This window comes from Phacochoerus africanus, chromosome 6, assembly GCF_016906955.1.
Source record: "Phacochoerus africanus isolate WHEZ1 chromosome 6, ROS_Pafr_v1, whole genome shotgun sequence".
In the NCBI taxonomy this organism is placed as follows: Eukaryota; Metazoa; Chordata; class Mammalia; order Artiodactyla; family Suidae; genus Phacochoerus; species Phacochoerus africanus.
The window spans coordinates 21,745,591-21,762,517 of NC_062549.1; the positions used below are offsets into that span (position 1 = coordinate 21,745,591).

Below are 16,927 nucleotides of genomic sequence, written 5' to 3' on the forward strand. Positions count from 1 at the left end.
GTAACAGGAAATGTTTTGTCACTTTCCAAGTGATTGAGTAGCACAGTTAACAACAAAGAAACCCTTTGCACCAGCCTTGTTTTTTGACAGATTTCTCTTTTTAAAAAAATGATCTGTGATGTTTAATTACAAGAGTAAATTTATGATTTTTTATTTTATCGTGTGTTAATTAGTGCTATCCACTATTTGGCTGCTTTACTGTTTTTCCTTTCTTCATACTTTTATCCAAAAACACCTTTTATAGTGGAATTTTTTTAACATGGCTGAAAAATAGATTAGTATTATGAGCTTCATGTAGTGATCATCCAGCTTCTTCATAGTGCCAGTTTTATTTTATGTGTACAGTTGACCCTTAACACAAGTTTGACCTGCAAGGGTCTAGTTATATGCAGGATTTTTTTTCACTAAGTAGATGCTGCATTACCTACACCATCCAAGGTTGGTTGAATTGGTGGATGCAATTGCAGATACAAAGGGCGGACTGTAAAGTTATGTGTTGATTTTTTACTTCATAGGGAGAAGTTGGTAGGTGCCCCTAATTCACGTGTTCCTCAAGGTTTCACCTATATTTCCCCAGTTCACTTTCTGACCATTCCCCCCGCCCCAATTATTTTAAAGCAAATAACAAAATAGTCTCGCCCCTCCCCCACCCATTTTGTTAGGGTCTATACAAAGTTTTAGGCTGCATTTGGTTGATATGTTTCATAAATCGCTCTTGAGAACATGTAACAGTGCTGTAGTCTTCTTATATGTTTTTCGTTGTCATTTATTTGCTGAACAAACCTGATGATTTGAAGTATTTACATTCTTATTTTGGTTGATGATGTTCCACATTTGTATTAAATGCTACATTTTTTTTTTTAGTATTTTTAAACAATATGAGAGGTTATTTTGTTAGAGGAAGAAACAGCATCTCAGGAAAGCCAGTTAACTTCAGAGTTCACATAGCCTGTAAGTTGTAAGGTCCTCATGAAAGCCCATGCATCTCAAGTTTTTCCTCTGTTTACCATGTTGCCTTATGTAGTGATTTCAGCATATTATATTTTGCTTACAGGTCATTAACAGTTTTAAAATTTAATTTCCACATGATTCAAATTTTTGAATTGTATTTATTTAATGTTAAATGTTTAGGCTTTGTTCATTATATGTATTTTATTTTTTCTTATAGAGAGGTTTGAGGGCTTTTTTCCTTATAAATACACTGTGGTAATAACCCAAGACTAAAATGTGTTTGAAATTCTTTTAAAGTGACATCGATGTGGCCCAGCAGTTCAGCCTGAACCAGAGTAGAGTGGAAGAGATAACCATGAGAGAAGAAGTTGGAAACATCAGTATCCTACAAGAAAATGATTTTGGTAATAGAGAAACAAATCATTAGCCACTAGCTATAATGTTAAAATTATATTGTGGTACTACTAGCAATTTGAAAAAGCCAGCCAGACATGTAAAATTCACATCTCACGCATCTTCATTGAAAAAGAATTGGCCTTCTTACCGGAGTATTGAACATAATTTCCATTTAAGCCTTAAACCTGGAGTTCATTTTTTGCCAGTGCCTTCCCATAAGCAGTTGTAGAACCTGTATATTGATTTGTATGTAAAGTCCCAACACTGAGGTAATGCTCGCTTTTAAACTAATTATCTTAGAATCACTTGTGTTATATACCTTCTATTTTTAAAAATAGCATTCAAAACTGGTAGTAAACCAAATTCTTTTCTTGAGGAAAACACATAACAGGAAAGTTGAAGTCTGACTGAATATTAATGTGACCTAACATAACATACATATTTACCTTTCCTTAGCATACTTAGGATAACCTGAATTTGGATTTTATATTTGAATTTGTTAGTCATGCGCCCACATCAGTTTTATGAAATATAGGTGCTAAAGATTTAGTGTTTAAACTAGATGTTTTACTATTCAAAAATAAATGACACTTTGGTAAGCAGATGTGATGTTGTAATTAAATCATTAGCCAGTTTCTTTGTATCCATGATCTTTCTTTTTTCAACTAATGGCTAAAATTCGTTTAGGTGACTTTGGAATGGATGATCGTGAAATAATGAGAGAAGGCAGTGCCTTCGAGGATGACGACATGTTGGTGAGCACTAGTGCTTCTAACCTCTTGTTGGAGCCTGAACAGAGCACCAGCAATCTGAATGAAAAGATTAACCATTTAGAATATGAGGACCAATATAAGGATGACAATTTTGGAGAAGGAAATGATGGTGGTATACTAGGTAAGTCACAAGGTTGACTCTAACATAATTTATTAGTTTCACTGTTTAGAGCTACTGCTTATTCTCAACCTTGGGCCTTTCTAGGTATATATGTGTGAATTGTGACCAGTTGGTTCAGTAAACTTGTAGCCTAAAAATGTTAAAACAATACTTAATTTTGTTTAAAATTGCTTGTCTTAGAGTTTTAAGTTTTACTAATTCTTAACACTGCTCTATTTGTGTTTAATACATATTTTAAAATTAATAAATTTTTTCATATGCTGGGTTTTATACTTTTGTATACTACCTTGAAGAGAACAGATGCATATTGAATACAGATTTAAATTTTTTAATGTAATCCATTTTTAACATAACTTTATTTTTCCAATGACTGGTTATTCTTTTAGCATTTTTTTAAAAAATTATAACTAAATTGCATTCCCTATTTCAGATGACAAACTTATTAGTAATAACGATGGAGGTATCTTTGACGATCCCCCGGCCCTGTCTGAGGCGGGGGTGATGTTGCCAGAACAGCCTGCACATGATGATATGGATGAGGATGATAACGTATCAAGTAAGCATTTCATGTTCAGTGATTTGGGCATGACCTTATGCATCCAAAAAGACACATAATGTAGAAGACCAAAAATCAAGTGTCAGCTTTTAATGATGCCCTTAAAAACAGTGCTTATGATTAACGCTGGCCCCCTCCTCCCTTTTTGGCCAGTAGAGTCAACTCTGGAGGGACTTCTTCATAACTAACAGAGTGCTTTTTCTTTGGTGACCAGCGGGTTTCTTTCAATTACTCGGGGTTTCCCACACACACACACCCTTTGTTGGATATATGTTATACCCAAGCCCTTTGTGACCAAATTTCTGTTTTTATAGTGGGTGGGCCTGATAGTCCCGATTCAGTGGATCCTGTCGAACCAATGCCAACTATGACTGATCAGACAACACTTGTCCCAAATGAAGAAGAAGCCTTTGCTTTGGAACCTATTGATATCACTGGTGAGTGAACAAACTTTTTGACTTAAAAGACTTAGAAGTTCTGGCTCATGTCCACTGAATTTTTCCTTTGTCAGTTGTTTATCATAGAATCTTTCAGTTTTAAATAGAATATCTTTACAAATTGCTGTGAGGTAAAAGTATGGAACAAGCTTCCTGCTAATATGAATTTAGCCTTCTGGGGTTCCAAAAATGCTAGGAGGTCACATGTGTAACAATTAGAAAACATTACAAGGAATTTTTCAGTAAAGTATAAGATTTACTAAACAATTATGTTTCAAAGTTCTAGATTCTGTGTATAGTTTGGGCTACAATCTAGAAAAATCTAATTTTTTAAATTGAAATGGCAAAAATCAGTTTTTCTTAGAGTGCTTATTAATATAGTGAAACATTTAATTGGGGAGTGAAAAAGTGCTTCCATCTGAATAGAAGCAACATGTAATTTGGATGTGAAACTTTAAAATTTCTAGATGGTTTATAGACACAATGGTGTATGTAGAATGCTTGGTCAGTTACAGTATAAATTCAACACATTGTTATTAAGTAAAACAAGATTAACTTTTTGGGTTTCCTACTTAGAATCAGATCACTAAAAAATGTGACTTGGGCTTCTGGTTTAAAGGGAATACTTTCTCTGTAACTATTTAGGAACTAAAAATATAAAAATGAACAAGTCTTTATCCTCATAGAACTTAAATAATAGGTGACATGAATAAATTATGTACTATATTAGTGACAGATGATTATAGAAAGATCTGTATACCTTGTAAACAAGGTGAGAGAGATACACTGCAGTGTTTAAAATAGGATAGTTGGCCTTAGCCAGCTGTTATAAGAACTTGAACTTTTAATTTTAGAAAAGGGAGCTCATTAGTTGGAGGACAGAGGCTGTCACTGTATAACATCTTTTTGACTCACATGAATATTTTATCTATAAAAACGTAGGGGAAGTTCCCTTACACCGTGGGTTAAGGGTCCGGCGTTGTCACTGTACTGGCATGGGTTCTAGCCCTGGCCAGGGAATTTCCACATCCTGAGGAGCGGCCAACCAGCCAAAAATCTATGCAGTATATGTCTGGCAGGATGAAATCTTGAGGAATTTATACAATACCATGAGCTTTTCTGTATCTTAAGAGATTGAGAATAATGCTACCTACTTACAAGAGTTTAGTAAGGATTAGAAGTTATTACACAAGTCTCTAGGCTGGAGTTCCAGGTTCATCTGCCAGGGTTTGGGCTTCACTTCATGCTGCTTGTGCAGCTGGCGTATATGAATTAGAATTTTTCCAATAAACATCATAGTAATTGCAGCTATTTATGGAGTCCTCAATCTATGCCAGACACTGTACTAAGTATTTTATAAATCCCTGTAAGTGGTTGACCATGTTTCAGGTGAGAAAATGAAGAGGTTAGCAAAATGAAGTTAACTTTTCTTAGTGGTTATTCACCTAGGACTTGAGCCCAGCTCAGAAGCAGGTGTGGTATGTTTATAGTATAAAGCTACATGGGTGAAAATGTATTGGCTCTTGACATTTTTCTCCTGATATTGTGCTAAAAGTCTATATTTTTTCTTCCATTCAGCAGTTTTATGGAATACCTTTTGTATGCCAGCCTCTGTGTGCTACTTGGGAAACACCAGTTAAAGTTTCTGCTACTTCTAGGCATTTAGAAAAGCAGGAATATAATGAGACCAAATCTGGTAGTTGTATGTTTCATGCTGGCCTCTCAGAAAAATAACTTTATTTTCTTTTTTCATTCCAGTTAAAGAAACAAAAGCCAAGAGAAAGAGGAAGCTAATTGTTGACAGTGTCAAAGAGTTGGATAGCAAGACGATTAGAGCCCAACTCAGTGATTACTCTGATATTGTTACTACTTTGGATCTGGCACCACCCACCAAGAAATTGATGATGTGGAAAGAGACGGGGGGAGTGGAAAAACTCTTCTCTTTGCCTGCTCAGCCTTTGTGGAATAACAGACTACTGAAGGTAACGTAGTTTCAGGATTTTTAATTTCATAGAGATGTTAACCATTTTTTAAAGTAATTTTTTTAATCATTTTTGATCAGGTATTTTTCAGCTATATGTCATCTTTTTTTCTCCTTTAAACCCCACAGTATATGCTGAATATAATCTGATTGGAAAGATAAGTAACACCTGAATATCTAAAAGATGTAGAATGCATTTTTCAGTATACTAAGAAGCCACTGATGTTTTTAATAATACTTTCTCAACCTCTTAAAATTCTGTTGCCTTAGTGTGTACTGTGGTTTAAATCTTCAATCTTTAGGTGTTGCTTTCTTGCTAAAAAGTGGGGTGGTTTTACTTTTCCGGCAATAAGAATTCAAGCTTTATGAGAACTGTCTTTCACTTAAGGCCCTTTTCTGCTTGCTTTAGGTTCCAGACTATTCCAAACAAGGATCTGAGGCGTCAGGAAAGGTGTCAGGCTTTTAGTTGAAATATTCATAAACCCAGTTGATTTTACTATGTATTTTCCTATAACTTAGTGTTTATAAGCAGTAAGGCCTTCGTAAAACTGCCATTTATTGGAAACAGGTCCTTATATTTTTCTTAACTCTTGTCTCATTAAGTATATGAATATGAAAACAAACTGCAGGTAAATTTAAAATTTTGAGACAATGGATAAAGAATTTCATTCTCAACTTTTCTAAATGTGCTGTGGTGAAAGTTTTTAAATACAGCATTAAGTGTGAAAGTATGAATTATGCAAAGTTATATATACACTGATTATTTTCCATTAATATGTTTTAATGTCAGTGGTAGGTTTTCAGTTTTATAATTGATATTTTCTTATTTTAATAGCTCTTTACACGCTGTCTTACACCACTAGTACCAGAAGATCTTAGAAAAAGGAGGAAAGGAGGAGAAGCTGATAATTTGGATGAATTCCTCAAAGAATTTGAAAATCCAGAGGTTCCCAGAGAGGACCAGCAGCAACAGCATCAGCAGCGTGATGTTATCGGTATGTTCTGTGCATCATTACCTGATAAAATTTGCCTATATAATGCCAAAGAACGAACTCAGAAACAAAGGATATTCAAATTTTTGTACAGAAAGTAAAAGCTTTTTATTCTTTGATTGCTTTGTTAGATATTAAGTTTTCTGTTTTCAGAAAGATTTAAGGTTTAGGACTGGCTGCATGATAATCTCTGCTAAAGGATTGTCCTGCATTGCACTGAAGGTGGGACTAGTCTTTTTAAGGCCACATCTCACCTTTAAGTGTGCTGCTATAAATTGAGTAACCTTTGTGGAAGTAAACTTTTATTCAGTCTTCTTCATTAGAGAAAGTACTTATGTCTTAGTGTATTAGTATTAAAAGTAAGTGGTTCTAGAATATTGTTGAGTTACTGTATGACCTGACCTCTTCATACGACCAATTACAGATGAGCCCATTTTGGAAGAGCCAAGCCGCCTCCAGGACTCTGCGATGGAGGCCAGCAGAACAAACTTGGATGAGTCAGCCATGCCCCCACCACCACCTCAGGGAGTTAAGCGGAAGGCAGGACAAATTGATCCAGAGCCTGTGATCCCTGTAAGCACATCTCTCCATCAAGATGTTTTGGGGTTTTCAGATAATATTTTAGATCCCTAGTAGTAGCAGGTCTATTTGAGGAGACCTTGGAGTATTTGGTTTTAAGAGAAAATAGTCAGGAATGGAGCCAAAGAGAAAGAATGGCAGCCGAAAGAATGTAAACACCATGTGCCCAAAGTGGGAAGTGCTTTTGAGGAGTTTTTGATTTTTCTGACTCTTGGATAGAATAGAGTCTTGCTTCAGAGTGGCCTAAAGTGAGCATGCTTGGCTAATGTGGAGTCCTTGACTTTGAACTTGGTTCTGGTTTTATTTTTCAAACATAAGCCCATGGTGAATCTGACAGTTAAATTCTAAAACTACCAAAATATGTTGAGTAAAATGAAACTTTCTGCTAATGAGTAGAATTTTTGTACTTAAAAAGAAGCTAGTGGATTCTAGTACATTCCAGACCAAAGTGGGCATAGATTTATCACTTGGGTAATTGTCATCCAGTTTTAGGTGTATGACAATTTGACTCATGTACATATCATGAAATGATTACCACATAAGTTTAGGTAATGTCCATCACCTCACATAGAGACCTACTCTTAGCAACTTTCAGGAATCTAGTAGAATTAAACCTCCTTATCCATGGATGCACTGAGGGCTCTCTGCAGTACATCGTCTTGTTTAAGGGATTTGAGCATCCACAAATTTTGGTATTTAGAGGATATCCTGAAAGCAGTCCCCTTTTGACGGACAACTGTTGTTAATTGTAATCATCATTACTGTGTATTATATCCCCAAAACTTATAACTGGGAGTTTTATACTCTTTGACCAACCAACATCTACTCATTTCTCCTTGCCCCACCTCTAGTAACCATTCTACTCTCTGCTTCTATGAGTGACAGCTTTTTTAGATTCTGCACATAAATTATAGGTTTACCATATAGTGTTCATTTTTCTCCAAGGGCATTATCTGAGTGCAGTTAGTCAATATTCCAGAGCAGAATTCCTTTCTTTTCTTAGGGTAAATAATATGTCATTGTGTGTGTATATCATACTTACCCATTTATGGACACTTAGGCTATTCCACAGCTTAGCTATTGTGAATAATGCTACAGTGAACATGGAGGTGCAGACCTCTTTTCCAGATAGTGGTTTTATTTCCTTTAGATAAATAATTCAAAAGTGAAATTGCTGGATCATACGGTAGTTATAGTTTTAAGTTTTAATTTTTTGAGGTGGCTGTACGAGTTTACATCCTCACCAGTAGCACATGAGGGTTCCCTTTCCTCATCCTTGCCACCACTTGTCTTTATTTACATTTCCCAAATTAGAAATGTTTGAGCCACCTTTTCAGGAACTCGTTGACCATATTTTCTTTGGAAAAATGTCTATTCAGATCCTCTGCCCATTTTTAGTTTTGTTCTCTTGGGTCAGTTCTTTATATATTTTGGATATTAACACTTAGCAGATGATTGGCAGGTACTTTCTCCAGTTTTTCATTTATGGTATCTTTGTAGACTATTTTAGTTTGATATAGTCCCACTTGTATTTTGCTTTTATTGTCTTTGCTTTTGTCAGATCCAAAAATCATCAAGATCAATGTCAAAGAGTATATCACCAAGTTTTCTTCTAAGACTTCTGTGGTTTCAGGTCTTGAATCAAGTCTTTAATCTGTTTTATTATTATTTTTTGCCTCTTAGGGCCACACCCATGGCATATGGAGATTCCCAGGCTAGAGATCCAATCGGAGCATCAGCTGCTGGCCTGCACCATAGCCACGGCAACGCTGGATCCTTAACCCACTGAGCAAGGCCAGGGACCTAACCTGCAACCTTCTGGTTCCTAGTCAGATTTGTTTCTGCTGCGCCATGATAGAAACTCCTTTCATCTGTTTTCCTTCTTTTGTGTGTGGCTGTCCAATTTTCCTAACATTATTTATTGAAGCACTTGTCCTTCATTGTATATTTTTGGTTCCTTTATGCTAGATTAATTGATCACTTATGTGTAGGTTTATTCCTAGACTCCCATGTTCTGGTTGATTCTTTAGCAAACATTTCCTGTGTATCTCCAATACTGGGCAGTTTTAGGCTATCTTATTACATTATCAGGATCCCCAGATTCGGACTTTATTGCAAGCCAGTCATCAAAATAATGTGGTACTGCCACAAAAACAGTGGAATAGGACAGGATAGGCTCAGAGATAAACCCACACACATATGGTCAATTAATCTGTGACAGTGGAGGCAAGAATATACAATGGAGAAAAGACTTCAGTAAATGATGCTGGGAAAACTGGACAGCTACATGTGAAAGAGTGACATTAGAACCTAACACCATACACAAAAAAAATGAACTCAGAATGGATTAAAGACCTAAATGTAAGGTCAGATAGTATTTTTTTAAAAAAAAAAACAAAACTTAGAGGAAAATATAGGCAGAATACTCACATACATCACAGCAGTTTTTTCTGGATCCACCTGCTAGAGAAAGAATAAAAACAAAAAGGAATAAATGCAACCAAATTACACTTACAAGCTTTTGCACAGCAAAGGAAACCATTGAAAAGAAGAATAAAAAAAAGACAACCCACAGAATGGGAGATTTGCAAAGAGACCAACAAGGGGTTACTCTCCAAAATAGACAAAAATCTCATACAGTTTTATATAAAAAACCAATGCAATTAAAAAATGGTCAGAAGATCTAAATAGACAGTTCTCCAAAGAAGACAGATGACCAGTAGGCACATTGAAAAGATGCCCAGCATCACTGATTATTAAAGAAATGCATATCAGAGCTACAGTGAGGTGTTACCTCACATCAGTCAAAATGCCCATCATTAAAAAGTCTACAAACAATAAATGCTAGAGGGAGTGGAGAAAAGAGAACCCTCCTACACTGTTGGTGGTAATGTAAATTGGTGCATCCACTATGGAGAACAGCATGGAGGCTCCTTAAAAAACTAATACGAGAACTACCATATGACCCATCAGTCCCACTCTGGGCATCTATCCAGAGAATACCATAATTCAAAAAAATAGATGCACCCCAATGTTCATTGCAGCACTATTTACAATAGCCAATACATGGAAGCAACCTAAATATCCATTGACAAAGGAATGGATAAAGACGTGGGGAGGCGGGGGGGTGTGTGAGTGATGGAATATTACTTGGCCATAAAAAAGAACAAAATCATTCCATTTGCAGCAATGTGGATGGACCTAGAAATTATCATACTAAGTGAAGTTAGAGAAAGACAAATATCATATGAGATCACTAACATGTGGAATCTAATAAAAAATGATACGAAAAAATTTTTTACAAAACAGACTCAAAGACTTCGAAATCAAACTTAAGGTTGCCAAAGGGGAGACGTTAGGGGAAGGGATAAATTGGGAGGTTGGGAGTGGCATAGACATGGTACTGTATGCACAGAATCAATAAGGATCCACTGTATAACACAAGGAACTCTACTTGTGATTGCCTCTATGGGGAAAGAATCTGAAAACAGGAGAATATATTTATTTGTCCAATTGCTGAATAAAAGTAAAGCAACATCTTGCTACTACTGCTGTTAGAAGTAAGATGGTCTCATTTAAGACTTCCCAACCTTAAATCTATAGAATAAGCTGGACAAAGGGAGGCTTTTTGGTACTTTAGGCTCTTGATACAGCCTCCATCAAGACTTGGCAAAAGAATACTTGTCAGTTTTAAAAAATCTCTGTGCCCTCTGGTGGTAAGGAGTTGTCAAAAAGCATTTTTTAGTGTGAGCTTGGGAATGGTGGCAGGTTGTCTAGCACAGCTCTGCAGGTGATTGTTTCCTTGTCAGTTTTCAATTTTCTCATCTCTTGTATTAAGCCAGAGAAGAAGGAAATTCAAGAAAATGGACTCAGAAGAATAGTCTCTTCATTCCTATTATTTGCTGCCAAAGAGCACTAAGGCTGTCTCTTAGAGTTCAAGCTGAGTAGCAATAGCTTCAAGGCAGTCGTATGCCCCAACAGTTGACAGTACCCACCTAATTAATGGTAGGGTCATTTTGCATTGTTCTAGAGTCAGTGGGTTCTGTTTATTCCTAAAGTGCTGGGTATTGGGGGCGCTCTTGTTTTCTACTTAAAAGTTTTCCTTGTTATTTGCAAATTCCTCACATACACTTTAAGTATTTGGAAGTATAAGAGCGAAACACTTTTGTTCTAGAATATCAAGATAATGGATTAATTTCTTTTGTAAATTAATGTTTTATAAGTTTACAGTAAAAAAGAAAAACAGCAAGATATGTATGGTAAAATGTATGGTAGTCAGTTTTTTATTACAACAGTGTGTGACCCCATTGTTTCTTTTCATTTTGAAAACTTCAGCTACATATTTGCATATTTAAAAGAAGCTACCCTTAAAATATACATCTTAAATTGCCTTATTTTTATTTCTTTAAGCCGCAGCAGGTAGAGCATATGGAAATACCTCCTGTAGAGCTGCCCCCAGAAGAACCGCCAAATATCTGTCAGTTAATCCCAGAGTTAGAACTCCTACCAGAGAAGGAGAAAGAGAAAGAGAAGGAGAAAGAAGACGACGAAGAGGAGGAGGTAAGGAAATATTGCAGTAAAGATCTGATGAATCTGATGAATGAATTCTTGTTCCAGATATATCAATAATCTTCAACCAGCTCTTTTATTACTTTTAGTATTGGAGCTAAGTTAATTGTGGTTGAGCATCAGGGTGATGAAAATTGTTTGAACATAATCAAAACTTAGCCAAATTTTTCATGATCTAGATCATTATTAAGAACATGAAATTTTATGCTGTGCGGTAACTCATTGGATCCCTTCTGGGTTTTTGAAGGACATAGGGCTGCCCTTTCACTGATTTTCTTGGCTTAAATTGTTTGTATTCTGCTTTGTTATCTTGTGGTCAGTGGTTTATTCTTGCTATTAGCATCTGCCTCTGGTATAACCTCTCTATCTCTGGCCTGTTTGTGTGAGCTTTTGTTTTTTCATCAGACTGGAGTGGGATGTGACTTGGCTAAAAGAGATTGAGTGATTTTTTTTGTTTCTTAAAAAATAGGGGTATTTAGAGGAATGGATTTCCTTTTCCTGAGGTATGCTTTGGCTGTTCAAGGTCTCTTTTTTACCCCCTCTGGATCTTTAAGGTTGTTGTATAAGACCTAGAATATATTCTTTAAAGATTTAAATAAAGGGTTTTTTTCCAAGATTAATTTTCATTACCATCTGTTTGTATTTTTGTAATTTATGCTGGCATAGATTAACTATTTAGTGCTTAATATGAGCCCTATACTGTTTTAGAGTCAGAATTTAGCCCCAGAGCTCTTCCAGCCTGTGTACTAGAGTATCTCAGAGTGAGAAAGTTACAATTTTAAATACTAATGGAACACTATATAGGTCAAGCTATTAACTCCTGGCTCTTGGGATATGGTGCATGGTTCTAGCATAGCCTTTGCTTCTTTCTTTTCTTTTTGTCCTTTTAGGGCCGCACCTGCATCATGTGGAGGTTTCCAGGCTAGGGGTCCAATTGGAGCTGTAGCTGCCAGCCTATGCCAGACCACAGCAATGCCAGATCCAAGCTGCATCTGTAACCTACACCACATCCCACTGGCAACGCCGAATCCTCAACCCACTGAGCGAGGCCATGGATTGAACCTGCAACCTCATGGTTCCTAGTCGGATTCGTTTCCGCTGCGCCATGACAGGAATTCCAGCCTTTGCATCTTAGCTCTTGCTCCATGCCAACTTGAGACGATCTTGTAGGTGGCAGGTGTAGGAATTAGGCCACTCCAGTTAAATATATATATTTTAAATTATAGCCCATTTCTTTTAAAATCCTATAGAACATATTACTTATTTTTGCTAGTCTGCAAGTTCTTTGGTACTGGTCCACACTGAGATTAGGAGTTTGCCAGACTATAGAATCATCTAGAAAAACATGTACCAAAAATACATACATATAAATTCAGTTGAAATAAACAGTGTTCTTAGTGACATTGTGTAGGGTTGGTTTGTATCCCTGATTAAGTTTCTTATCTTAGCAGAGGCCGGTAACCCAGAGCTCACCAACCATCAATAGTCCATGGACCATACTGTGTAGACCACATCCTTATAGACCATTACACAATTATATATTCAGCTAAATGTTTGCATTAGTCAAAATACACAATTTAGAGCTTTCAGGAGATAGAGAAATGCTTCATTTTATAGCTGTTTTGTCAGTTTGTTTTGTTTTTTTCTGGGCATTATTTTCATTTAGGATGAAGATGCTTCAGGGGGTGATCAGGATCAAGAAGAAAGAAGGTGGAACAAAAGGACTCAGCAGATGCTTCATGGTCTTCAGGTATGCCAGTGAAATTTTTGAGAAAAAGATTTTATCAAAGGCTTCTGGCATTGTTCCCTCAAAAAAAGTTACATGCTATACTACCTTGTGTGAAACCTTTTCCAAAACTGCATCTTAAACTATTTTAAAGAGATACTAGGCCAAGAAAAAGCATAGAAAGCATCCAGGTGAACACTTGATTATGGTTGCCCTGCAAAGCAGAACTCCTTTGTGTGTCTATATTTTCTTAGTTTCGGTTGAGCGTATTTAATGTGTTGAATCAAAGTTTGTCAAAACATTGTACATTGTGAGATGTCACTTATCCTTGGGCCTTAATGTACCAGATACAGAGAAGATACCTTGAGTGTCTATGAAAATACCAGGCAAGGTACTTAAGGTTTCCTAAACTGTATTCAAAGGGTAGTTAAGAGTTTTCAGAACTGTAAGTGATAGATTTTACTGTTTTGTCAAATAGATGTCCAGAGAAATGAATCATGTAAACATTTGATAGAATGACCTAATATACTTTGTCCTTTTGCTTTTTTTTTTTTTTCTCCTCGCTTTTTAGGGCCACTCTCACAGCATATGGAGATTCCCAGGCTAGGGGTCCAATCAGAGCAGTAGCTGCCAGCCTACACCACAGACACAGCAACACCAGATCCTTAACCCACTGAGCGAGGCCAAGGATCAAACCTGTAAACCTCATGGTTCCTAGTCAGATGCGTTTCCACTGCGCCACAACAGGAACTCCTCCCTCTGCCTTTTTGATAAATATGAGAAATAAATCTACTTCTGGTCCCCAAGAGAATATACAGTATCCAAATTTAGTATCCTTTTAAAATTACTACTGCATTTACTGTACAGATTACATTCATTTAATTCTTCCTTTCTGTTTTATTCCAGCGAGCTCTCGCTAAAACTGGAGCTGAATCTATCAGTTTGCTTGAGTTGTGTCGAAACACGAACAGAAAGCAAGCTGCAGCAAAGTTCTACAGCTTCTTGGTTCTTAAGAAGCAGCAAGCAATTGAGCTGACCCAGGAAGAACCATACAGTGACATCGTTGCAACACCTGGACCAAGGTTCCACATTATATGAGCAGCTAGAAGCATTATAGCTAGTGTTCATTTCACTAGTATGTACAAATTGCCCCCATGTGTAGGGCACACAAAACCCTTCAAGAAAATCTAGATTTTTGTCTGTACAAAGTCTCTGCCTTTTTCATTTTTTTCCCAGTATTTTAAATGTACCAATTTCATCTTTAAGGGAAACTGCCTGTGTACGGTGTTTGTGTTCAAGCACCCCCAAGGACCCCAAGGTTGTTTCAACAGTCTGGAACAGATGTGTACTTGTAATAATGTTGAGTAGCAGTGGAAAGTCAGGGGTAATTATTCTTAGTTCTCAGTTTCTACATTGGAAAGGGGAACTTTTTGGGGAAAATGCCTGACAGTTAAGAACTATGGTATGAATCTTTGAAATTGTCTTTTCCCATCAGTAACACCTAGCATTAGTACCATTGTGCTTTAGGGTTGGTGCCCAAGATAGACATTGTCTTCTTGAAATATGTTTTAAAAGTGTAATTCCACAGTGACCAAGGGGGTGTGTGAAATTGTACAGTAACTAATCCCCTTCAACTACAAACAAGATAGGACTTGGTTTAAAGTGCCCTCTTTTATAAATCATTCCATTTGAAACTTTTTAATGAACCTTATTATCCTGAAATCTGTTGTTTTTAGTGAGGCTCTAAAATGAGCAAAAATAGACTTTTTAGATTAGAATGGATATAAGAGGCATTTATAACTTTCCAGGAGCTATAAATCAAAGTTTTAAAAAGATGTTTGGCTATATTTGAATATTCAAGATCATGAAAACAGAAATTGCTATGCCAGCTGAAAGGACAGGCTGATGGGAAATCGTACAACTGGTTGACTTAACCTTTAAGCAGACAGTGCTGTAAAAACTAATGGCTTCTCTGATATTTATTATAAATTTTAAGTACTGATATTTTTTCCAATGCTTGCACACTCCTGTGTTTGGAACTTTAATAGCTTTGCAACAGAAATCCAGTATCCGGTTTCCTATAATTTAAGTAAAAAACATATCCAAATAAAGGCTTTATTATTAACAGACCAGATAGCACCAGAAATTATGTGACTGTTATGATTATCAAAACATGTCTTAACTTTTTAGGGCAAAATTACACACTGAAAGTTCTAGCTTAAGTGTTGGCACTTTTGTGGGGAAAAAAAAAATCACTCAGACTTCAGTGTATACCCAGTAATTTAAAATTATGTGAGATGTTTTAAATTTGTGAAGTCGTAATTACTGTTTTGATGATTCAGTTTCTTGAGAATGGTAATTGTATAAAATTGCTATTGCCGCTTTATTTTCAATATGATGTGCCTGTAAACCATGGATTTTTCTCCCTTTGTAAAAAGACATTGTAGATAATTGAATGTTTGATTATAGAAAGGTCATTAGTTACTTGTTACACATTTTGTTAGTCTGGTTTTTGTTGCTTATCGGGTTTAATATTGTTCTTGAAAATAGTTGATGCTATGTTATGTATAACTTTTCTAATAAAAGTTGTGTTATAAGCTATACACTTTGGAGTACTGGTAAGTCAATTTGCCCAGGAAAACAATGATGGAAGAAGTCAATTATGCTTCATCTTTTGTTTGCCTTATCTAGAATAATTGTCCATACAAATAGAAGGGAAATTTTCAAAAGGTCTTATAGTAAAAAATAAAAGACCAGAAGTTTGTCTTCATTAACAAAAGAGCCATGTGATCTGAAACTTTAAAATGAAACCAGTAAGTGGCTGGTGCTGAGGAATCTTTGGGCAAAGATAATGCCCTGTAACTGCTGAGTATATATAAATTATGACATGCCTGTGGATGTGTGTCCTTAGGGCCCCTGACAAACTCAGCCAATGAGCAATGTCCTGGAGACTTAACTACACCCATCTGAGAAGCTGAATTTAGCCAGGGCATTCTGTAACTTAGAATGTACCCACTTTTGCATTTAAGTATGACTTGCCCTGCTGCCAGTTGAGAGCTTTAAGACTTTATGTTGTCCTGCTGTATCTTAAGTGTAAATATTATGCTGTTTGTAATAGGAAAAACAGTGTTTACTTAGTGCCACCAGTCCTCAAACCCAAAGATGCTTTTATTTGGGGCTCTCCACCTATAGTAAAAACAGACGAGTAAAGAATTACAATCTAATGTGAAAGTAACAGGAGCCTAGAATCAACATGCCAGAGAACCTGGGGTTAATCCACAAATGATTATCCAACAAATGTTTTTGCTAGGATTGGAAGATAACTCAGCAGGGTGAACTAAAGTGAAATGGTTTTGTTTTAGGTATAGCAGAACCCTGAGTATTCCACTTGATACTTAAAAGCCTAGGTGGAGATGTGAGAAAAGAATCCTGTTCCCTGATTATCTTTCTCAGACATAGAGCTAACAGGAGTTTCCTGGGGGCTTAATGGGTTAAAGATCTGAATTTGTCACTGGTGTGATGCAGGTTCAATCCCCGACCTCAGAACTTATGCATGCTGTGGGGCATGCCCTTCCCCCCCACCAAAAAAAAAAAAAAAAAACCCGAAAAGCAAAAAAATCGTAGAGCTAACAAAAGGGTGCATTAAAGCAATAGGCTGGGTGTGTAGGAACTTAGCTTTTAATATTAATTTGATTGTGGAGCCTAAAGTTCAGAAGCTTTATTCTCTATCTGGGCCAGGTCGTGTACAGCAGAGGTCTCAACTTTGCTGCCTTTTGCAGTCACCCAGGGAGCTTTTAAAAAATATTGGCTGTTTAGATCACTTTGTGCAGAATGTTCCTCTGGATT

At 36.4% G+C, this 16,927-nt stretch overlaps 1 protein-coding gene across 1 annotated transcript in view; it reads left to right on the top strand.

Moving 5' to 3' along the window:
* The window catches only part of RAD21 (RAD21 cohesin complex component), a 29,746-nt gene extending 14,062 nt beyond the window's left edge, over positions 1–15,684 (top strand). The window contains exons 5-14 of the mRNA XM_047783379.1: positions 1,249–1,355; positions 2,035–2,241; positions 2,672–2,797; positions 3,112–3,234; positions 4,993–5,216; positions 6,051–6,210; positions 6,632–6,780; positions 11,197–11,346; positions 13,022–13,105; positions 13,988–15,684. Of these exons, the coding sequence (XP_047639335.1) occupies positions 1,249–1,355; positions 2,035–2,241; positions 2,672–2,797; positions 3,112–3,234; positions 4,993–5,216; positions 6,051–6,210; positions 6,632–6,780; positions 11,197–11,346; positions 13,022–13,105; positions 13,988–14,179 (1,522 nt within the window). The 3' untranslated portion in view covers positions 14,180–15,684. The remainder of the gene's footprint in view (positions 1–1,248; positions 1,356–2,034; positions 2,242–2,671; positions 2,798–3,111; positions 3,235–4,992; positions 5,217–6,050; positions 6,211–6,631; positions 6,781–11,196; positions 11,347–13,021; positions 13,106–13,987) is intronic.
* The last annotated feature ends 1,243 nt before the right edge of the window (positions 15,685–16,927 follow it).